We start from the raw sequence: 25,393 nt of genomic DNA, 5'->3' as shown, positions 1-25,393 counted from the left end.
ATTTAGCCCAATAGCTAACCAGCTAACTGGGCTAATCAGTCTTCTGCTTTATTAGCCAGACAGTTGGGCAGCAGCCAAGTAGTGTGTGTGAACGGCTTTTGAGTTCACGTACTATCACAGGAACACACAGAGTCACACACACACACACACACACACACACACGCACACACACATTAATCCTGTCCCCCTTCCTGTGACAGATGGGGTAGCCTGTCTAGGATTGCTGAGGAAGTTACCAAAAGAATTAAGTTGTGTGTGTGCGTGTGTGTGTCTGTGTGCATACATGTGTTTGTGTGTGTCTGGTTGCAATAGCCTTTTATTACCTGCTACAAGCTGCACATACAGTGGCAAGAAAAAGTCTGTGAACCATTTGGAATTTCTTAGTTTTCTGCATTAATTGGCCATTTAATATGATCCGATCTACATCTATGTCACAAGAATAAACAAACACAATGTGCTTAACCTAATACCACACTAACAATTATAATATTTCATGTCTTTATTGAACATATCCATTAAACATTCACAGTGCAAGTGGAAAAAGTAAGTGAACCCTTGGAAGTGGTTGAAGCTCCTTTGGCAGCAACAACCTCAACCAAATGTTTCCTGTAGCTGCAGATCAGATTGGACAAATTCTGGACCATTGGTCCTTACAGAGCTGCTTCAGCTCAGCCATGTTATTATAGGATGTCTGGTGTGAATGGCTCTCTGGAGGTCATTCCATAGCATCCCTGTTGTATTCAGGTCTGGGCTCTGACTGGGCCACTGGGCTACCACAGTAGGGACCTATATGGATTCTGGCTGCAAGCCACATATGGGGCCCACAACTGCAGCCCATTGGGACCCATATGGACCCCACGTAGCATTGCTGGCTGGGCTTTGGTATGGTGTTTGCATGCTGGTATGCAGTGCCGTTTTTACACCTTATGTACAAAAAAAATAAAGTGTTGTGGAGTGTACGATCAGGCCTGCAATGGAAAGCAAAGCCATGAATGCAGAAAACTATGGAAACTCCAAAGGGTTCACATACTTTTTCTTGGCGCTCATCTTCAGTTTGCTCCATTCTTTCCTCCAGTTTCTAAAAAACAAGCCATCAGTCAGGCGGACGCTTGAATGCAGCATTCAGAGCGTTGAGGCCCGGTGTGGCCAGGTTCCGTCCTGCCTCTACACGCCTGCAACTTGTATTCATGTGTTTGGATTTGGCTTGTGTGATAAAACAACGACAAAAAGAGGAATCTGTAGGCGGAGTGCTCCGAGTTAGAGTTGAACTGTTCTCGTGCTTGTACAGACAAGGATAATGTGACTGTCTGACAAGGAGGCTTCGCTCGTGTGTGTTTGTGTACGTATGTGAACTTGTGTATATGTCTATGAGGGGGTTTGTCTCTGGAATTTTGTCTTTGGAATTGGGCTGCGTCAGTATCTGTTAGCTGTAATGAGAATCAGCAGGAGAGGTCTGTGTTCTGGCTTTGATCTTCTACGTTATCGCACTCTTTTTTTCTTTTTTTATCCCTTCATTTCATTCACCTATTGTGCATAGGAAATAGGAATCAGGGCCTGTGGTGGCTGCCTATATCTGCCGGCTTTGTAGTCGTTAGATAAGCCGCTGTGCATCAGAATAAGATACTGGTCCTTTGCAATGAGTATGATAGCACAGTCCTGCATGTAGTTTGGCAGACCAGATCAGTGTGTGTGAGACGAACCTACAGCACCACATGCCGGGAATCACACATCGCCTCACTGATTCAGATTGCCAGTGCAGCCGTGTTGCAGTTGTTTGCCATCATCTAGTTTCCCCACAGACCAGCAGGGTGTGAGTGGGTTTTTAATTATGTAATATTGATATCTGTTGCAACACTGTAACTCTCAAACTGTCAAACTGCCAAACCTTTATCACCGAACCTCTTTTAGTTAGTTTGATATAAATATCAGTTAACGGTTTTACAAATAATTAAATTCCCTAATTTGTTTCACTTTAATTTGCTTTGGGGCTATTTAACAAGATCATTAGTCTGTTTAGAGAAAGCCTGTTGAGATGATGTAATAAAAATTGTCATGACATTTTTATATTAGGTAACATTGTTATAATTATGCCTGCACTATATGAGGAAATTTTGCAATGTGTGATAACATTGGTAAATATAGTTATGATGACTAACATATAGGCTGCAGACTAAAGCTGTCAATCTTCCCTCCAAAACAGATTCAAATTTCTAATGCTTCTTATGCTAAATATTCAAATTATATTCAGATTCCAATGTGTCTTTTTTTATTTATTTATTTAATTTTTTTTAGCTCATTACACCTACCAGCTTATTATTTGCCTGCGTCCACTAAAGGGCATTCCAACCAAATCTGTTTTGTAAAATGTATATAATTTCATTATAAAACTTCAAGAAGAGAAATCAAAATATTAGGCTATAAGATGTGGTGCAACGGATTACAGCTGATAAGTGATCCCCTCCAATCGGATCGATCGATGGGGGAAAAAAAAGGTGCATGTAGTGTGGGAACACGTAGGCACACCGCCCCAGCCAAATAAATGGGCAATAAAAAAAATCACCTCCCACCCCCACAGTCACCACCCCACCACATCATACTTCTGTCACAGTTAAGACACAGCTCCCATTCACATAAAAATTCATCCCCCATGCCTCTCTAATCACCCATCTCGTACAAGCCTCATGTACAGTAGGGACCCCATAGTTTCATTAATATCTCCTCCTTATTGTTCGAATGTTCTCATTTTTTAAATAATTTGAATTCTGTTTGAATGGCGAAGTTGGTTCAGACAGCCCTACTGCAGACTGACACCAAAACATGGTCCTTTTTTCCTGTTTCAGTTGTAGTTTATTGCATTTCTGTCCTTTGCAATATCAATATGTTCTAATTGGGATAATTATCAATCGGCATTAGTGATAAATGTTGGGTGTGGTTTGTCAAGTCTAGTAGTCTAGTAGCAGCTCGGAACCTAATCAAACATTTAAGTTACATATCAGAGTATGTAGATACAAGATTGTATTGATCCGTGCCTCTCAGGCTAAATGAGAAATGTAATGACTTTTCCATCCATGTTGGAGTGTGTGACCTTATGCTGGTGTATTAATCCCGTGACTGTTAACTAATCAGCTGGAGGGGGTCATTGAGAAACGTAGCCCACGTGAAATCGATAGTTTTGTTTTGTTTTTTTTGACCTCAGCACAATAATGAGAGATGGCCTCAAGGCTAAGCTGCTGCCCACTGTTTCTAAATGGGAACAACGTTTGTATTAGGGGTGTTTGTGAAGTGGCAGAGCTCAGTAGATAGTTACTGTACAGTACAGTCAGATCTGCAGCATCAATGAGCAAACAGATGAGTTGTGCAACAAATACACCAAAGTTTTCCATGCAGGTGAACTCCTCATGAACCTGTGTCATATTTCCTCTGATTACACCCCAGTGCTCTTCAGTAAATGCTGTGGTTCGGGGATGGAGATTGGTTTCTGTCTTTTGCTGCTCGCCTTGCTGCCAGACTCACAGCAGACAACAAGAGATGGGAACATCTCATTAGTCTGAAAAACAGATGGTGGCAGAGTTTTATTTCTTTGTGTTTGTCATTGGTTGAACTTATTGATTCTTGTAGAGTTGTGACTCTCCCTGTAATGCGGACGGCATGCATCACTGTCAGTCTATATCACTTGTGTGTCTGTTAAGGTATATCGGTGGTTTGTCAAAATGCCCACCTGAGTCCTCTAGAGGTTTCAGTCTGCCACTGTAGTACATGAGATGACGCCTGGCATCAATTAGATTTTGCAATCTGGGCTCAGTGAAATACAAATAACGGCCTTATCTCCCACCGCTGAACGCTGCCTGCTGTGTTAAATGGAGCATATGGCCAAGCTGGAAACACAGCTGCCAGTGGTAACAGTTATTAGTCATCAGTAATATTTAACCTGCTATCACACTGTGACAGATCTTCATGGATGACTGTCATTCCATAGTTTTTTTAATAGCGCTGAAACAATTACTCTGTATATTGTTAATCTTTGATATGCTGCACAGAAAATCAGCCCACAGCAATTTTGGTGTAAGTTATCGAGCAGAAATATGAATACTGCGTAAATATGCTGGGTATCTTGAAGACTGAATACTATGTTATTGAAATACCCATTACTAACAGTTCGTGCCTTTAAGGATCCATCACATGCCTGTTTTGCCTTAATGAGTGAGGATGCTGAGTGTGAATCTCTGTCGGCACAGATTTGTGTAGCTGTCAAGGTCATTTGCAGGACATGTGTAGCCTCTTTGAAAGAACTTTGCATATGAGCAGGAAAGTTGTTTTTCAGTGCTGGCAGTGGCTGCCCTCACAAACAATCACTTTTGGTGCATTTTAAATTTAGATTCAAATCAAGCCTGAAATCTCAACACAGAAATATTCAACAACTATGGAGATGTTGATCAGCTACAGTTAGGGCTGTCATGAAATTGTAGTTATTTATTGGCATTAAACATTGAGACATACAGTATAAATAGATTTACATTTCTGTTTGCCTTTAGGCTTTGTAACTAAATCCATGATGCCAATGTCAATGTCAAAATGATTGCCTCAGCTCATATGATTGTGATCAGGCGATTATGTAACACCTGTGACAGGCCTAAATATGATAAATATAAATAAAAATATGAAAAACAATCATTTTTTTTGGTGCATTTTAGGTTTAATATAGATTCAAATCCAGTCTGAAATCTCTAAATATTAAGCTTTTTAAGCACCAATGGAGATGTCAATCAACTATTCATCTACTGTGTGATTGTGGTACAGCAAAATCATCCACCAGTTAATGGAAGTTAATATTGTGATCTGCAAAGATTATATATAAATCCCATATGTTGAAAATTATGTCTTTATATTAGATTATTAACCAATATATTTCCCAACCCCAGGCGTGTGTTAGATGTGAATAACCAGCAGTGTGTACCTCCAGGGGCAGTATTTTGAGCTAACCCAGAGCCTGTGGTTTAGTAGAGAGTGTATGGAAATAAAGGAGGGGCTCTGCAGAGCTGGGTAAGTAGAGTAAACAGATTATTTGAATGGTATGTAAAGTGTTTTGTCCCTGAGGTGCAGGGTTGAGGCATGTTATGTAACATGAAACCTGCAGGTGTGTTTACATTTGTTCTTCTAATCTGCTGTCGTTCCAAAGGAAGTACACAGACGTAGCGACACTGGCTCACGTGCACACACTAATACACAGTATGCAACACATCACTTTAGATCATCTGTTTCATTTCCACACTGGCTCATTGTCAGCGAATATTGAATGCCTCTGACCTAGTTGCCAGCAGCACAACGGGAGATTATTCTCTACATTTTTAACAATGGAGCAAATTTATTGGATAATACATCCCGGAGCTGTTTTTGATGTCAAGGTTTTTTATCAAGACCTAGTTCCAGAGTTTATTCTTATTGCAAACGATGCGGCAGGGAAGCAAGTGATGAAGAATTGATGAGGCTAAAGTGTGTCACTTTGCAAATTTGGTGTATGTGTATGCCCCTGGGTGTGTGATGTGCTCTGTTTATACTATCCTGCCTCTCCTCTGTAGTTTTAGGAAACTCTGCCAGTGAGCTAAAGCTGCATCCACAGCCTGCATCACATCTATGACTGTTAACTTCAACGCATTGTCAGAAACACACACTTATACATTGCAAGCAATCCAGTTTTGTTTCCATTTGTAGTCTGCAATATGTACAACACATGCAGTGTTTTACTAGCAGAACTAAAACTAAAGGTGCTGTCTAGCAGGTAGCACTCTCTCATCTGGCTGCTGCTCACCCACTGATTTAAGGACTGATGCTGATGTTGCTTCAGGCTCTTGTTTGTGTCTGCAGGCAGTTGCACGGACCTCCATTCAGCCTGCTGCATTAGCATGCATTACAAATCAGGCTGTGTGTCTATGACTTAGCAGGATTACAGCTGATTACACTAGACAGTGAGATGCCTTCCCCGAGCATCTCTGACAGACAGCGCCCAAATTCAACTTCAGCCTATTTTACAGCTGTGTAAACGTTTACTTTACAAAAGAAGTCTGGATAAAAAGATCTTTACTTCTCATAGAGTGATGCAGGTAGCAGCCCACAGCTATATGCATTTTATACTGTATGTTCAAAAACTGATTCAGTCAGTTCAGTTGTTGGCTCAAGTTGATATTCAATAATCTTAGATTGCATTATTTGGGTTGGACTGTATTGACATTGAATTTTGAATTACAACCAAGACTAGTTAGTTAAATTGTTTTCCATAGAGGTCAGATAGATCTGGACTTTTTTCCCCTGAACTTTAACAGCTCCATATTTTTGAGCTTTAAAGGGATAGTTCAACATTTTGGCAAATTGGCCCGCTGCCATGATCCCTATAGTTTTAGGAGTAGGTTTGTTACCTTTAATTGTCAGTGCAAGCTGTTGCAGAGCCCGAGCTGCTCAGAGCTACTCTCTACATTGGCTAATGGGATTTCTTGGTTTCCCTCATCAAACTCATCAAATACACAATCCAACAACTCCAAAACGCTCTGGTGGACAAATTGTGATCTGCACATTCACCACACTATGAGATAATAACGGAACGTTGTTTTAGAGGCAAATACAGAGATTGCTTGCTGAAAAACTGCCTCTGACGGGAACGCGGTTTTGCATGAATTTAGCTCGAAAACAACTCTAAAAACAGCTTGCACTGACAATTAAAGGTAACAAACCTACTCCTATAACTATAGGGATTATGGCAATGGGCCCATTGCCATAATCCCTATAGTTATAGGAGTTATAGGAGAATTTGCCAAAATGTTGAACTATCCCTTTAACTTTTGCATATTTGCTACTATGACACTTTCAGATTTGATTCCAATTTAGATTGATGGAAATAGCCTGCTGACATACACAATAAATAGACCATTCATTTTTATCCCATCATTGCAACACTTTTATAATTAGTCTGAAATACCAGAAACCTCGGCCCCACCTCTTCCCAATGAAACTTCCACCTGTTCATGGCGCTCCACCTGTTCTGGTGCAGTGCATGCTGGGAGACACCACAGCAGGCAAGGTCAGAGAAGTAGAGAGTCCTGCTGTGCAGTGATCTTAACGCTGCCATGAATGTGGAGCCTCCATGCTGTATTTGTTTTAAATACACCAGCGGTTTCACTAGCATTACACACACCCTCCACCCACAACTCACAACCCTCAACCCCCCCCACCCTGAATGGGACCAGTATACCACCCTGAATGTTTCAGAGGGCACCACTGCAACTTTGCTCTCACATAATAATTATGCTCTGGCATGATTTACCTTTTTGAAATATTGAAGGGAGAAGTCAATTGAAGCTAAAGTATTGTGGCTAAAAAAAAAACACACATTTTCACCATTTTGAATTGGAACTAGGCATGAAAAGCTATAGATACTTCAATGTCAGGCTTTTTTCTGAAAGTCTCAGTCACCACTTCAGTGATTTATTTTCAAAGCTGTAGTGACTCTTGTGTTTTCTTCAGGAAACCTGTGGAAGCAGTGGTTCAATATGATGTAAACAAACTGCAGCCGACACTGGCACCGCTGCGGCTTGAGACCCTGTCAGCCGGGAACTCAGAGGGTTATGAGCCTGTTTGTTTCTGTTTTGCTTCATGTAAAATTTATAGTTAATATTAAACCTCTGTTGTCCTGGTGATGATAAACGGTCGTGTCCAAGGGACAAACATGTGCATTCCTGATCATGTTGTTGGAGCCTTATTAGGACTTGTGTGGGACAGCTGGAGTCGAGCAGTGTCCCCGCTCTGCCTTGGTGGTTTGGGTTCAGGCGCTGTGTTTACTCTCTCAGTAATCAGCGCAGCTAGATGGATGTGTTCCTCAGATAAGTGTTCTCCTTGATGAGGTCCTTACCTGACCACAAACCATTTTTCGACAGAGACAGATGATGACCTTAAATTACCCCCTTCTCTCTCTCCCCCTGTACTTTTGTCTGGCTCTGGGCTGCTGTGGCTTCGCTGTTTGTTTGCCGGTTACCTCTTTGTTACACTCTTTGTGGCTTGGGGGCGTTCGTCCCAACCCGCATCTCCTGAATCAATGCGTCCTCTGCTTTTGTTAATGCAAAGCTTTTATGGATGGAGATGGGAAGTGGACTTCAATTCTCATTTTATAAACTCCAAAGAACAAAGTCTGCATGCAACTTGTGTTATTTTCAGTCTGTGTGGAAGAGCTCGTCTTTCTTTAGAGCTTGGTCATGACACTAACATTGTCTTATCCTGGGTGACATGTGGCAGAGTTCATAAAGGCCAGACGAGGCATCTCAGATGGACTCAGATAGCAGAAGAAAAGGGCAAATGTCACAAAGCAAAAGACTTGATTTACCCTCTGTACACAGGGTTTCCACAGGGTCTTAAAAAGTCTAAAATTTGTAAAATCTAAATTTTAGGCCTCAAAAAGTCTTGAATAATTTTAGACAGGTCTTAATTTTCTTATGCCCACATGTATCTCTACCTCAAATGCTCAATAAAATGCTCCTGCGATACTTCATTGTGCTTTATTGAATGTATTTTCAACTACAAACGAGCCCACCGTGCAATTTATATATTGCAGCCAATTTACTTCGCAAGTAATTTTGTGACTATGCATTTCTTTTGTACGTTTTTTTGTTCGTCATGATATAGGTCTTAAATTTCATTCATAATGGTCTCAAAAAGTCTTAAATTTGAGTTGGTGAAACTTGCAGAAACCCTGAAGCAGATCAGACAAGATTAGATTCAACTTTATTGTCACTGCACATGTCATGGGTGCAAGGCAACAAAATGCAGATTGCATCTAACCAGAAGTGCGTAATCAGTAGAACACATGACATATAAATATGCAGAATTACAGGAATGATATACACCGACCAGACATAACATCCTGACCACCTGCCTGATATTGTGTTGGTCCCTTTTGCTTCCAAATACAACTTTTAATCAGAATGAGCGTGTACTTCTTCACCACTGTTCCTTCCTTGGACACCTTTGATAGATCCTGACCACTGCAGGAAAGAGCTGCAGCTTTTCACATGAGAGACCCAGTCGTCCTGGTCCAACTGGATCAAATCCTTGCGCTGAACATTTTTCCTGCTTCTAACACATCAACTTTGAGGACTTGCTGCACTTGCTGCCTAAAACAGTAACAGGTGCCATGATGAAGTGTTACTCAGTGTTATTCACCTGTCAGTGGTGTATAATATAGATATTTACACTCATTCTATCAGCCTAAGAGGCAAAGTGTTGGTGTAGGAGAAGCTCACCAATATGTCAGCCTAAAAGTTGCTTTAATCCATGAATTTATAATAACAGCGGCTGTTTCCCAAAGCAACAGAACCCACACAGAGTGATCAATGGTGTGTTCTGTTTTATGGTCTTTAAGCTCTGGCTGGGTTGAATTTGTTTCTCCTTGTTTTTATGCATTTTCCCTCCAGTTTTTCACACACAACAGATCAAAGACATTTTAAAATGAGTTCTGCAGCCGTGCGAACCAAAGCAACCATTGCTTCTGCCAGCTGCAGCTTTGGTGGAGACAAACAAAAGCAAACCATCATTTTTTGTTATCTTTGATTTATTTTTATTTATTTATTTTTTATTTATTTACATTCTCCAGCTCTTGCTCCTCCCCTCTCTCCTCTTCCTCTGAAGCTGATGTGTTGCAGAGAAGTCCTGCGTGTTTTCTTGTTTGTGCACCTGACACCCAGTGAAAAACATTCCCCCCTATCTCACCTAAAAGGAGGAATAGGCCCTAACTTCTCCTCCTCCTCCTTCTCTCTTTATTCCCCCTCGCTCCTGTCTGAGCCACTCTCTCCACATCAAAGCAACAACATCCCTTTCTTCTGTCCAGATGCCTCGGTTCGCATTAGAAAGGTGCAGAGAGAAGCTCAGCGGCAGCGGATGGGAGCGATGCTGCTCGTGTATCTGATGAGGCTATCAAAACACAGCGTCACACACGGGCTCCGCGCTTTGTTTGTCGTAACCATAGAAAACAATGGAGGGCTTCCACGGTGACACCTCTCCGGGCTCGTAGCGCTCAGAGTTTTGTTTGCAGTGACATCGAGTTTGTGCAGGCGAAAAGAGAACCCTGTAATTTCCCTGTCTGTGCAAGAAAACACAATTTACTACACATCTGTTTGCACCAGCTCCTCGGAGTGAAGGGGGGTAGCGGAGTCAGCGTGCTGGTAGTGTAATTGATTGTGATGTCAGAATCTGCCCCCCCCCCCATCCTCTTCTACTTTTGCACAAAGGAGGGAGGAGGGAGCAGAGAAAAGGTGGCTGACAGCTCTGTAGATTCACACTCGGAGAGACAGCGAGCGAGTGGGGTAGCGTGGTGGGTGTGCTATGTGAGGAATGTTGGCTCATGTTGTAACTAGAACTCCTGAAAGGCCCTGTTCTTTCCATACCACTGGGACAGTTAAGACCCCGTCCTGGCAGGCAGCCCAACCCTTCTATCTGTCTCATTATCAATGTGCCTTTTCTGTGCCCCCAGGCCCCCTGTTTTTCTGTGCTCCAGTCTTCAGCAGAAGCCGCTCCACCACCACCGCCCCCGACTGTAAACTGTAAATTCACTTGACTGCTGTAAATTTATTACAGCAAAGACAGAAAAAAAAAAAAAAAAAAAAAGCATGACTGTGCCCGGGTTGTGCAGATTGATGTTTCCTCCAAAACAGTGGGAATCAGAATGTTTTTAACCTCGTGAGTTGGAAATTTGACATAGAAAAACCACATAGAAGAGAGAGAAATATTTAAATCGGAGCTCCAATGGGAACTAGATGGTATGCTGTGAATTCACAAATGGCTTCGTAATCGTTCATTATTTAATTTGGAGCTGAAATATGTACTCTGAGTATCTGGCAGCTTTTTAACAGCGAGTCTTTTGCTGCAGCTGCTGTTGAACCTTTTGCTTTTGATGATGTAATCCATGTTTCTGCCACCTCCGATTTATTCATAGAAATTCACTCATTTTCTACAGAGAGATTGTTCAGATTTATGCGATTATGGGGTAGAACCTCTGCTTTTAGTTTGAGCTCTCATTCCTATAATAATAACATTGTTGAGAGACCTGGTTAGAAGAGACGAGGTTAAAAAGAAGTCAGTCTATCCAGCAGGTTGTAAAAATCCCTGTTTTCTTTACACTCTTCCGCTTTATGGCCGTATTCTGTATAAAACCAGAGTTAATGAGCTAACCGTCAGTTAAAACCTGACAGATTGTTAGCTAACGGAACAATAAGTCTACACAGTCTATTTATTCATACCGCCACCACACACACACACACACTTCTGTGATTTTCCACATCTATGTGGGAGAAAACAGTGAGGGAGATTGACTGCAATGAATGGCTCTGTATTTGCAGGGCTTGGCAGTCTGGCTCCTGTGTGGGTCTGGGTGGACTGTGGGGCCTTCACAGCCGCTCTGGGCTGTAGGACGTCCGCGGATATTTAGCCGTGTGAGGAGAGCTTCCAGTCTTCCCGTCTGGGGCAGGACATGAATGTGTGAGGTGGAGGCAGATGCATCGTACTGTATGTGGTGTCTGGAAGTTTGTTGGACACATTAAGGATTGAAGGTTTGAGTAGAGCTTTGGGATGACGGCTACTAGGCTGGACCGGAGTCGGATGCTCAGAGAAAAGATGGTGACGCATGTAGAAGAGGAAGTCAGTGCTGTTTTGACTTTGATACCTTTGATTAAAATAACAATACCAACACATTCGTTGGAATACTTTGCAGCAGTCTCTTGAAGTTCATTGAGAAATGATTTCCATTATGTAAAGAGCAACCTATTTTGCCACTTTTAATCAGGAGACATTGTTGACAATCTAAAAAAATATAGAATAATAGATAGTATTATGGCAGGAGCAATGTGAAAGAGGGTAGATGAGTAGACTGTGACCTTCTGGATGAAGAATGAATGAGTAAGACATGGGACAAGCAGCGGTCTGTCTCCTCCAAGGTGAGTGAATCAGAACCTGTTGAGTCTTGTTAACACGTTCATGCTGTTTGTGCACCGGGTGCTCCCGTGGAAAAAGGAAACGTATACTCGTTTTGTTCCGACACGTTGGTGCTCTTTACGGCTGTCACTCTGGAGGGCAAGGACCCGTAGCGATAGCGGTGTAAATGAGGTGGAGTGGTACATTTCTGTGAGGCACAATCATTTGTTTATGAATCATTTTGTCTGCCGTGAGGGTGTCAGACGGGTGGAGCAGGAGGAGGTGAGGAAAGCTCCGTCCTGTCGAGGCTGTCAGCGCGTTTGAAGCACGGAGCGATGATGGGAAGAGGTGCAGGGGGGGGGGCTGTGGAAACACATACAGGGTCCTGTGGGGATGGAGAGATTTCTGGAGAACTCAGATGAAAACACAAATGCGTCACCATATACTAATAGCTGTCACCCCCCTCTCTTTCTTCATCTGTCTCTCTCCAGAGTTGCTGGGCTCCACCAAGAGGCTCAACATCAACTACCAGGACTCAGAGGGGTAAGAGGAGGGGATGTGTGGACACGCTGCAATCACATCACACACACGCACTGACACACTGTGCTGTGCTACACAATCATTATTGTCCAATCTAAAAACAGGAAATAGATTTTGTCTCGTCAGAAGCAACAGTTTTGAGCTCAGCTGACGGTTCAGATCTGCTGCATTCTGCAGGAAATAATCAATGAGGTTCCAGTTGTGCACAATCACAGATTACAATTTCTCCTCAAGTAACTTCTAAATACCTTTTTTCTTTTATACTATATTTGTAAATTATAGATGGAAGTCAGTCGTAAGATATACTACTAGTATAAACTGTACAATAAAATGCCTTTGGCTTTGTATTCTTGGTTTTGAAAGACAACACCCTCCAAAGTCTTTTTAGCCTCCTGTAGAGTTCAGACAAGCAGCATGTGGAGAAATCCAAAACCTGACAAGCTTTGAGGAAAAACTCAGATTTATGTTTCTGTGAGATTATAGATCTCCTTCTCAAATTCTTGAGGTGGCTTTTTATATATATATTTTTGCTTTTGCTCCCATTACTGTCTTTCCACACTGAGATAGGTTCTTTCTTGTTTCAAAGAAACTTGATTCAGGGTGTTTAGTCTCTGTTCTTATCGAATCAGATGTTGTTTTTTTTATATCAAACTAGGCCATCAGATGCGCAGAGGACTCCCCGCTTTGCCACTGTGTTCTATATGTTAGAGTATTTGTTGACTTAGGCCGGATGCATGTGTCTACATGCAGGGTCAAGGCAGTGTGTGGGAGGTGATACACAATAGGGGTGTTGAAATGAAACATGTCCAATGGTGTGTGTATAGTGTCAGAGAGAGTGACAAAGAGAGAAAGAGGAAGAGGAGGAGGTTACCTGTGATATTTGAGATCAGTGCAGAGAGGATGAAGAGGAGAGAGGAAGGTGAGTAAACAGCTGCTGAGTCAACACCATTCAGACAGTGAGTGGCTGTAACAGGTGACTCAGGATACTCTGCTGGATGAGTACTTAACTGGATGAGTGTGTATGTGTGGTTGAGGAGCATCCAGGCCTAAACAATGTGACTGATAAGATGAGTTTCTTCACTGTCTGGAGATGCTTAGATTTTTTTTTTTTTTATCACTGTACAGATTTGTAAACTTGGCTAAAACAAAATGCAGCTGGTGGAAACAAACACAGCACAAGTGTATTTGCTTGTTTCAGACTGTGCAGCACTCACCTTGTTTAAAGAGGAACTAAGCAGGATTTTTCTCGTGGATGTGCTACATTTTTGCCCTAATTAAAACGCTCCAGAGTAATTGTGATAGTTAACTGCATGACTTGTGACTTGTTAGGAGTGAGAATGGAGGCTCTCTTCCGTCCATCTGGCCTCTCTTCCTTCTCAGTGTAGTACCTGGACGCCGCCCTGGTGTCCCAGCTCTCGTGTCTGCAGCACCACGACACAAACGCGCTCCGTAACCCGCAATCTTTTGTTTATGACAGATACGACTACACAGATACACACGTTGTAACATCATATATGTTATATAATGTTCCACCGCTCCATGGATTGATTTTTCACCGGCTTAATTAAAAACAAATGCACATGGCCAAGAGGAGGGTTAGCAACACAGGAAAAGCGACTGGATTTGCATAGTTCTTCTTTAAGTAGCCAGTACCCGTCTGACCGTTCATAGGTGTGTTTGTCAAATAACATTGCTGATGTTGTTGCTATTTTGAGCCAAAGGAATTCAGTAGTGGAGTATTCCACTCTTTTATCAAAATGTTCACCATCATTTCTTATTCTATATGTCATAATTTGAGCTCTTTCAGGACTCCAGACTAACATTTTTTACTCGTCGGAGCACAGTGGCCCCCTAACCTAAAATTTTATGAGCGCAAGCAGAAAATTTAGGGACGTATATCGACTTGCAAAGCAAATAATCACATTTCCTTTTCATTCATGATCCTCACACACATTGGTCTGCCAACTGTAATACTGGATTATTTGAGTCACCACTTCCACATTTCACTCGTGTTAAAAAAAAACAAACAGCTAAATTTACTGGTTACATGTGCAGGTAGATGAAAAATGTACTTGCACTGTCTCAAATTTTAGGGGCAAAGTGTGTGGTTGTTCGAGAATCCCACACCAGAGCTCACAATCACACACACATCTACACACACTTTAAACTAGTTGGTTATAACTCAATATTAACCACATGGAGACACCCACAGTGTTCGTGCAACTATCACCTTGCACTCGACGTAAATACCTACTTCGGACACCCAGCATGCACTGCAGTCTCAGTTTAATATTTTGGACATGGGCCTGCATGGTTGAATCCTGACATAAACGTCTCTATAATAATCCATCAGGGTGCAGGCGTGCCTGGCTTTTAATGGGAATGGAAGATAGCACTCTGATTGGTCTATTGCACGTCAGGCCCCAAACACAGTCATGATTAATGCAGAGGAGTTCCAACCCTTCAGACATGTGGACATGTCCTAAAGGCCCTGGTGAATCCATCCTGGTGTGGCTCCCTGTGGGCTGGGCTACCAGGCTCCTTCTTTTTCTGATCTTGAATCCTTAAAGGGGACCTATTATGCTTTTCCAGCTTTTCAGACTTATAAATATGTTTAAAGTGTTGGATACTTGTTCTAGAGGATGTGGAAGTCCCATATCATAAGGTAGACGTGTGTTGAAGTAGTCTCCAGGGGGCATTTCAGGAGCTCTAAAATTTATCCAAAGTCTTTTTTGTAACATCACAACTTCGACGGAAGTCCTTACAGTATATGGCAACCAGTGCCCAGTGTAGGGAACGGAATTACGGATGGAATCGCGGAATTGGCCAATTGAAACGGAATCTATTTTTAGCGAGGAATATCGCGAAATTTGACATAATTTGACTGAAATTCTGTTTTCGTGTGGAAGAGGAACATATGTCTGGGGAAAATTGCACAGAGGGAAGCAAATCTGGGTGGCGCAGAGTTTTTTTTATCAATTCAAACTTTCAATAGTGCTCCTCTGGGGTCCAATATCACATTAAAAGCCCCTGAAATGGACATGATAGGTCCTGCTTATTGTTTAACTAATGGTGAATTTAACAACTAGAATGGATGGATGCTGTCCGCACGATGTTGACAACATGTACACGAGGACCAAACTGATTGATGACACCTCAGGTTACAGCGTGAGCCATGACAGTTGACCTTGACTTAGAATGGAGCAGTTATATTTTACAGTGAAACCCTGACTCCTCCTGACACAGCTCCAGTCACTTCTCTTCCCACTTGAAGCCGAACTGTTTATTACCACAGGTGCCGGAAGCTCAGGGCTCCTGCTGTGCCTGCCTGAGGCGCTGTGAAATCACCTGAAAGCCCCCTGTACTCTGGTTTTTATTTGACTCCCCACATGAGGGGAGTGGATGCAGAGCCAGCTCTGCTCATGTTTTGCCTCGGAGGGGTCACCTGTCCTCGAACACTCCCCGTGTCTGTCTCGCCCCAAAGCGAAAGAAAAAGTCGCTGCCAAGAATTGATGCCTTTAATTTCTCTCTGTAGAATATATTGTGACCTGACAGACGCTTAGACATGAACACACACATTTCATCTCTGAAGCTTTGATGAACTTCAGTGACTGTAAATAAAGGGAGATGACACATCTCCATTTCCTCCCACTGCACTACAATGAAGCTAAAATATTCCAGATGCAGGCGCTGACACGATGAAGGTGATGACGTTTGAAGATGGAGTCTGCTCAGTGGTGATGGTGGTGTGGAGCGGTGGGGTTGAGGTCCGGCCCGGACACCTGCAGGACTCAATCACCAGTCAATCACAACTGTCAGTCACCATAGGATGATTTAAATAGAATTATTCTGCCCCGACCAGCAATGCAGATGGAGTTTGATTTTGACAGAAAGCCACCAGTACACAACAAGCAGGAGACATTAGGAGATTTTATTTTATTTTATTTTATTAAGATCTCTATTAGCTGCTATACCTGGTAGCTGCTACTCTTCCTGGGGTCCATTAAAAAGCCACATAAAATAATCAAACACACATGAAATGAAACTAAACTTCCAAATAATATGAAAAGCTGCATGGTACCCATAACAACAATGATTATAAAAATAATAATTTAAAAAAATCAAACAATAACATACCAATAACAACAAAAACAATATCAACAATGACAAAATCAGTTATTACAAGACATAAACTTTAGAGTGACCCTACACAACAATTACCAACAATCAATGTACACGGAAAAACATCACAGATCACCAACTAATGGTAAAGATAAGGATTAGATTAAGTCCAAAGTTGCTTGTTGATGGCATTTTCAATGGAAACACAGCCAGTGTCAAAAGACAAGGCGTGTTTATTTGTATAGCCCATTTTTACAAACAGTTTGTCTCAAAGGACTTTACACAGCATCATAACATCCTCTGACCTCAGACCCTCACATCCACTGAGGGAAAACTACCAAAGCTGTTGTAACAGACAAGAAAACAGTTCACAACTTGAAATATGGACACAGAATATGGAATAGATAAAGCATCTTGGGACGGTGTTTGCATGTTCTCCCTGTGTCTATATGTAGGTTCTCTGCAGGTTCTCCAGCTTCCTCCCACAGTCCAAACACAGATAACACACTAGGTTAATTGGTGACTCTAAATTGCCTGTAGGTGTGAATGTGAGTATGTGTGCATTGTTCATCTCTATAATATGTGTCCCTGTGACAGCCTGGTGACCTGTCCAGGGTAAAACCCCACCCTCAGCCTTTGTCAGCTTTGGCTCCAGAGACCCTGCACAGATAAGCCGCACAGACAGTGGGTGGATGGATGGATATTTAATGTTGAGCAGAAACCAACAGGTTCACTCCATCTGGAAGAAACACCGAGATTTTTTATCTTCACTTCAAACATCCTGTGAAATTTAATGAGAACACACCTACACACTAGTACAAACACACATACACATCCCAGTGCAGTTTTGAAAAGGACTCACCTGCTATAAAGTTAGAGTTTGATTTATGACCCCACTCATCATCTCGTCTCTCTCTCTCTTATCGCCCTCCCTTGACCCCCCACCCCCTCTCTCCTCTGCTCTCCCACAGCTTCTCAGCGCTGCACCATGCCGCTCTCACAGGCACCACGGAGCTGCTGTCCCTGCTGCTGGAGGCCCAGGCCACAGTGGATATCAAGGACATCAACGGTATATCAACAGCTTCACCAGCTCCAACTAGTGTCACTACACAAACCCATTACTTAGAAAAAAATATATATTTTCATTGCTGGGAAACTCAGTTGGGGTTAAATTGAGTCTGCAACTTTCTGAGACTCATCTGAAAATAAGTTTGACCCATATGAATAAGTATGATTCACTTTGAAGTTTGTCTGTCATGGCTCCACGACAAATATCTCCAGAGACCAAGTGGAACAGATTTGGTAGAATTTGTGGGAGTGGCAGCTGACTGGCTGCCGGGACCGGAGGCGTGCAGCGCTCGTAGAATGTGCGTGTGTCAGCTATAGGTTCCTGAAGTTACATTTTACAGGTTGAGTTTACATTTTTACCACTTCCTGGCAACTTTTTTTTATTTTTTTGGACTGTAGAATTTCCTGCAGCCAGTGACTCACGGCTTCACTGTCAGAGGGAATTATTCTACTTCTGTGAAATGTAGCGTCGACCCTCAGGGGAAAGACAGCTGAGGCACTTTGAGTGAGGCAACCATAACTTTATTTACTACTTGATCACAAGCTGAGATGTGTTCAGGGTCATCAGCCTCAGGGAAGCACATGACATAGGATGGGGCACTATTTATCTTAATACTTATCTGGGTTTGGTCTTATCTGAAGGTATTGGGGTAATTATATTTTGTATGCACTATTGTACCTACCTATAATGTCCTGGAAATTATTTGGTGACATAATGGCATACAAATTCAGAAATAATGAAAACAAATGATTAATTGCATAATTAATTTATATGATGATTTTAACCAAGAATTCTGGAAAAAGGATGGAATTTTGAAATGTCAAATGTGTAAGAACTCTGACCTTGGTAATGACACATGACATCATTATGGTTTACAGTATGTAGTTGTCAGAACCACAGAGGAGCTGTTGCCAGTGAGCTATTCTCATTGGCTGAGCTGCTGAATTAAATTAGTGTAACTTTTAATATAAAATGAATGTGAGCTTGTTAAATCAGTAGTCTTTCTTCAGTTACTTACTTCTCACTTTAGCCTGGAAGCCAGACCAATCAGTGAGCTCATGTTTATTCTCTAGGAGCTGTGTCATTCCATCTTCCTGTCTTAGGTTTAATGTTACAATAGTATTGCAAAGGCAAATTACATCTAACTCTAGGCATTCTATGTAATCACATCTTTACTCGGGATAAGAAGTGTTGGCAGTTGGCACTAAATACTGAAACCAACATCAGTTATAACCTGATACCATCCTAAGGATCGCCTTTCCTGTCTTAAGTTAGAATAGAAACATTGACTTAGAAAGTTTTCAAGTGGTATCGCTCTTCCTACGCATAATTACCATGCTTACCAAACAGTTAAGACAGGATCCACAGGATGTTTTTGTAATCTGGCCCCAGATCTGTTAATGCCATGCTTTTGATTCCCCATCTCAATAACTTGTGTGATTGCTGTCTGCAGGTATGCGTCCGCTCCACTACGCAGCGTGGCAGGGTAAAGCCGACTCCGTATTACTGTTGCTGAGAGCCGGAGCTTCAGTCAACTCCCCTTCCCATGATGGACAGATACCGTTACATCTCTCTGCTCAGTATGGACATTATGAGGTGGTGAGTACGCACACACACATAAACATACTCACTCAGAGCTCAAGGCAAAGTTTGAAGGCATTACCCGTCCTCGCATTTCACTGAAATCTACCCCCTTTGTGTCTCAGCCAGTATTGTCCACCAACAATACCAGTAATACCATGAATGCCATTATACTGGTTTTTCACAAGCCGTAGAACACACATATTCCTTTGCCTCAGCTTCATGTGTTTGGTTTCTGGAATGTCTTAAGCGACAGATACACACATACCGGACAAACACACACACAAACACACACACCCCTGAACCTGTCATATAAGCTATAAGCCATACCAAGCTCTGACCCTCTTAGCAGGCCACAAGACACAATACTAAACACAAGCTATCAAATGTTCCTCAACTTCTGCTCAAAGACAAAACCAACACACACACAGGATGCAGCGGGATGACGGGCGTGTGAGTGCATGTTTATAATATAATACATGAGGTGACATCACTTTCTTTCCTCTTTCCAAACCTCAGTCTGAGATGCTGCTGCAGCACCAGTCTAATCCCTGCCTGATAAACAAGGCTAAGAAGACCCCTCTAGATCTGACCTGTGAGTTTGGGAGACTGAAGGTAAGAGAACATTTATGTGATGTCATTGTTGCCCAACTTCAGCATGATGTCATTCGTGATTCATACACTGTCATCATCACTGCCATCGTTAGCATCGTGAATACAAAAATGTCAGTACCAGGTACAGTAGCACAGAAAAGTCACAAAACATGGGGAAAATGCATCCCAGCTGAGTTCCTCACTTTTGGTGTCCCCTGGAAACTCTGCTACTTGCCAACATGATTTGATATTTGCCTGAGTTGTATTTGCAAATTTGTCAAGTTAATGATGTTTTAAAAAAAGTTTTTTATGCTCTGTCTATTGGCCTTTTTTCCCCCAGAATTGCAGTGTATTGGGCTCTCAGGGCCACCGTCGCCAGTAGTGTGATTGCTAATTTTTTTGGGGGCTAATATAGAAACATAACATAAGACTTTAATAAAAGCCATGGTGGTGAAATAACACCAGCATGCTAACATACAAACAATACATTTTAATGTACACTTTGACCATCTTAGCTAAATAGCCATGAATTTTGCAGCTTTTTAGTCATAAACCACCAAAACTGATCCTCAAAGGCTTCACAATTGGTTAACATTTTGACTGTTTGATCACAAACTGTTTCTAAATGACTTCAAATGTATTGTTATCCTCTCTGTTTGGTAATTTCTTGTGTAGTGACTGATCGATGTCAGGGCTCCAGACTACCTTTTTTTACTTGGAGCACAGTGGCCCCTTACTTAAAATTTTAGGAGTGCATGCATGCAGAAAATTTAGGGGCGCACACTGTAAATTGACTTTCAAAGCCAATATTCACAATTCCTTTTCAACAATGATCCTCACACAGATTGGCCTGCAGTGACAGATACCAGGTTCTTTGAATCGCCCCGTCCACATTTCACCAAATACAGTAAATGGTTGGTTGCACACGCGCAAGTAGATGATCTTACTTGCACTGTCTCAAAATGCCTCCATTTAGTCCAGAGCCGTGGATGAACATGTAAGAAGATTCTCAGTCATCCAGTCATGGTGTCTCTTGGACCTGAGGAACATGTCTCACCTCTCATCTGAAAAGCCTCTTCAGTTCTAACTGACTGACTTTAACTTCTTGAATTTCACTGAGGGGAGTCATTGACCCACCCAGCCCTCATGTGACTTGGTAATGTCACCTGGGTTCTGGTCAGGATGAGCGTTACGTTTCCTGGGGAGTTACCTCATAGATTTCCTACTGGTTGTTTCAGTTTGACAGATTCAGGAAGCACGCACTGACCGGTTCTTCAGGAAAACAAAACAACTGCTTAACAAGCACATGACACAGCAGCACAGGAAAGCCCAGATCAGCAGTTGAACTAGGGACTTTCATTTGAAGTCAGAAAGCTGCTCATGCTGGAACTGGACTGAAGGAGCCTTTTGGGTGAGAGGTGAAGCGTCTTCATGAAGCTGTACGATCCATACTGCTACTGATCTGATCTGAACTGGACCTCACAGTGACACAGTGAGATTTCTCAACTTGTGCTGGTCTTTCATTGAGACTCAAACTCCTATGCAGTGATCTTCTTCATTCATGTAGTTATTCTAATCCAATTATCTGCATCTGAAAACATCTTATTTTGCCCTTTTTTTGATGAACATGAGCCTTGGCTTAGATGAAGTGACCCAGATAAATTAAGCTTGTTTGAGTGAAAGGGAAATAAGCCTCAGTGGCTCTTTTTGAACACACGCAAGCTGCAACATTAAAGTCACGGCCCATTGCAGTGCGTTTAACTGTTAGCCTGTCACATCAGCGGATAAGCCCGGCTCTGAGATATATAGCTGGCCTTGTAATTCTGAATTAGACACACGTACACTTCATATGTCTGTTAAAATGTTCTCTTGTCTGCTCTGACTTTGCACTTTAGCTGTGAAAGAATAAAAGCTTTGGGCTGTTTCCGTGACACACAGACCTTGTGTTTGTGTGTGTGTGTGGAAGTGATTGTGTCATTTAAGGCTACAGTATCTTAAGACAGCTGCTGAGCAGTGGATAAGCTTCTCTGGGCTATCTTTACCCAAAGACGCCATATACAATATATTTTTTGAGTTCACACATTTCCACCATGCAGCGTCAGCCAGCGTGGCTTTGCATATATATCCATGTGTTGCTAATGCTGTAATTCTTGCCCTAATTCTGCCACTCTTTTTTTTTTTTTCATCTTTATCTGGGCGCGTTTGATTTCTCCTCAGGTGGCTCAGCTGCTGCTGAGCAGTAACATGGTTGCGGCGCTGTTAGAAGGCGAGGGAGGCCACGACAGCCTGGACTCTCCATCCACCACCCCGCTCCACCTGGCAGCCAGGAACGGACACAAAGACATCATCAAGTAAGAGCGCAGCACGGAGCGGGAGGTCACCACCTGGGTTTCTGCCATTCATCTTTCTACTTGAACCACAGTTACACCAACACAGCTGTCTTCTGCTTCCACTTCTGCTGCCACTGCTGCTACTTCCACTATCATTATAGCTCCCACTTCAGATATAACTACTACTACTACCACTGCTGCTATCATATATTTCCTTTTTGTAATCTATCTATCTATCTATCTATCTATCTATCTATCTATCTATCTATCTATCTATCTATCTATCTATCTATCTATCTATCTATCTATCTATCTATCTATCTATCTATCTATCTATCTATCTATCTATCTATCTATCTATCTATCTATCTATCTATCTATCTATCGCTACTTCTGCCACATTAGTCTTCCCAACTGTAACAGCTATAACTGTTGTAGCTGCTCCACCCTCTGCTTCTATTATTATTTTTTGAATATTTATTTTGAACATGTAAAACAAAATAAGGCACAATTTCAGTTTGTTCCTTCGTCTGTAAATAACATAAACAGCTGAAGAACAAAAATTGGAAACAAAAAAAAAACAAAAGCATAATCATACAGTACATATCTGAAAAGGATCTTATTGGTCTGGTCTTATCGAATCCTATCCCCTTTTCTACAAATCATAAATAAATCGATCACTTTTCCCACTTCCGTAATTGCCCTTCATTACATTGTGTTAGGAAAAAAAATAGAAGGTAACTAAAAATAAAAAAGTGCTGCTTCATTGCTTTTAGTCATTGTCTAGACTGTTCCGTAGCTTCACACCACATACAGTACAGACACGCAAAAACTTGTCCTTGTATCTCTCACTTTTGCTTTTGTGAAGTAAAACAATCCCCTTAAATTATATTTTCCTTCCCTCTGACTAAACATGCACTGACTGGTGCCTGGTTATTGATTAGTTTTTGCTTTGAACATGATTTGTGCTGTTGGATATTCTATTTGATCCCTAAGTTGATGCAACTACTGTATAACTCTAACTACTATTGTTGCTACCATTGCTATCACTGTGTCACTGCTGCCAGCAATACCACTGCTGCTTCTGCAACCACAACAATATTGCCACTCTTCTCACCACTGTTTCAGTATAAGACTGCAACAGTTTTTACTACTGCCAATGCCACTTGTGCTGCTGCCTGGTAGTAGTACTGCTGTTGCTACAACCACCTCCACTGCTACTGAAAGCTCCTGCTATTAATTGATACCACATTTGTAACTATTTTTACCACTACTATTACCAACGCTACACTGAAAACCATATATGTGCGTCAGGCCACAAGTGTACCCAGTAACAATCTCCACTTTCAAAAAGAGCACATGCTAAACTGTAGTGGTATTTGACTTCACTCTTCTCAGATACCCGAGAGCAGCTCGGTGTGTGTGTGTGTTTTTTTTTATACCAGCATATCGGTGTAAATATGTATGTACTTAGCCAAGTAGCTCCACCCTGCCTCTCAGGCATGCTGCTAACGATTCCCATCCTCTGAATTATCAGATCTCATTTTGCAACACTTGCTCCATCCTCCGCGCTGCCTGAAGTGGAATATTGAGTAGACACGCAGGAGAGAAGTTGAAGCTCCAACACAAAAAGAAATGAAAAAATTCACTGCATTAGCACACAAGTTTATTCAGAGTTTACTCAGGAGAATTTGCCTGTGATCTCCCTCTAAGGGATTTACGTCTCTTCAAAGACTGCCATACTTATGCAGCAGATGTCTTATAGTACTTACTTTTTGTGCAGCAGGAGAAGCTTTCAATGTCTGGTTGGGACAGCAGTTATAGACATGTGAACACAGAGGATTTTGTCCCAAGGAAAAGGTTTGTTGTTGGTGCACTGTCGTCTATGTATTACAGTACTTCTATACTTCATGTACAATTGAGCACAGTTTCTGTAGCGTACGTACACATTATGACTGAGCCAGGTACTTATCTGCAGGACAGAGATGAGGAAGTCTAAACTTTGACAGTGTTCAGACATTCAGTCGTCTCAACATTTCATTCCAAGAAGATTAAAACGTTTTCTGCTGAGTGAAGGAAGAAGGTGCAGGTTACAATAGGTTTCGCTTCAGGCTCCTTTTTTCATCATACTGCATCATGGCTTAATATTCCTCCTGTCTGTCCAACCACTCTGAGGTGCCCCACTTACAGTCATGTTGTCAAGTCAAGTATTATACAAGTACTTCAGGACATTCTGCCTGACAGTATGACTGGTCAGGGAATACATTTGAAATATACGCTCAAAATTACAACTTAATCTCAAAATATTTAATATTCTGTCAAATCAGAGCTTCATGCTTATGATGTTATGACTTTATGACTATTCCAATATAAGCCCTTTAAATATTATCTTATTTATAATATGAGTTTTTTCTAACAAAGGTAAAACTTTACATTGTAATGTAATCCCACAGCTTTCAAGAAAATCAACCATGGTATTTTTAATCATCAGTTGCAATTTGAAGAGAAAAAGTTGTAATATCTTTTGAGTAAAGTTGCAGTATCATAATTTAATTTCTATGTTTCATAATTTGTTATTATGTAAATTCTCTGGTGAAATAAACAAGAGAGACATGTCACCTCTCCTCTCAGACATCATTATTATTATAAATATTATAATAATCAATCAGTTGTGCCTGCAGTCAACATTCAAAAACTCCCTGCACAAACGAACCAGTTAACATCCCATATCAGTGCTTCAGTGTTGTTTACATCCTCCCATCTAGACTCAACCCTCACATGGTGAAACCAGAACCTCCTTCTCCTCCTCTTCCTCCTCTGCACCACTCTCTGACACAATGCCATCAGCATTCCTCCATCTGAGCTTCTAACGGCACCAGAGAGTGTGTGTGTATGTGTGTGTGGGTGGAAGAGTGGGGGGTACATGGCTTAATGAGATGTTGCAGATGTCTGCAACAGTTGAACGGGTGAATCTGTTCCTGAGTGTCGCCTGTGGCTCTACATGCATGTTTCTGATTTGATTTCCTAGGTTGCTCCTCAAAGCCGGCATCGACATCAACAGGGCCACCAAGGCGGGAACGTCTCTGCACGAAGCCGCCCTGTACGGCAAAACCGAAGTAGTGCGGCTGCTGCTTGATGTAAGCCAACACAACTTAAAGGGATAGTTAAGTTTTTTTGAAGTGGGGTTGTATGAGCTACAAATGCCCATTACAGT

The 25,393-nt window shown here is 41.9% G+C and overlaps 1 protein-coding gene across 1 annotated transcript in view; it reads left to right on the top strand.

Moving 5' to 3' along the window:
• The window catches only part of LOC311003029 (caskin-2-like), a 56,464-nt gene that overhangs the window by 12,956 nt on the left and 18,115 nt on the right, over positions 1 to 25,393 (top strand). The window contains exons 3-8 of the mRNA XM_083994693.1: positions 12,435 to 12,486; positions 17,577 to 17,674; positions 19,128 to 19,273; positions 19,775 to 19,870; positions 22,067 to 22,200; positions 25,208 to 25,316. Of these exons, the coding sequence (XP_083850819.1) occupies positions 12,435 to 12,486; positions 17,577 to 17,674; positions 19,128 to 19,273; positions 19,775 to 19,870; positions 22,067 to 22,200; positions 25,208 to 25,316 (635 nt within the window). The remainder of the gene's footprint in view (positions 1 to 12,434; positions 12,487 to 17,576; positions 17,675 to 19,127; positions 19,274 to 19,774; positions 19,871 to 22,066; positions 22,201 to 25,207; positions 25,317 to 25,393) is intronic.

Source organism: Trachurus trachurus (assembly GCF_905171665.1).
Source record: "Trachurus trachurus genome assembly, chromosome: 19".
NCBI classification, from domain to species: domain Eukaryota; kingdom Metazoa; phylum Chordata; class Actinopteri; order Carangiformes; family Carangidae; genus Trachurus; species Trachurus trachurus.
This window is presented reverse-complemented; position numbering and strand designations above follow the sequence as displayed.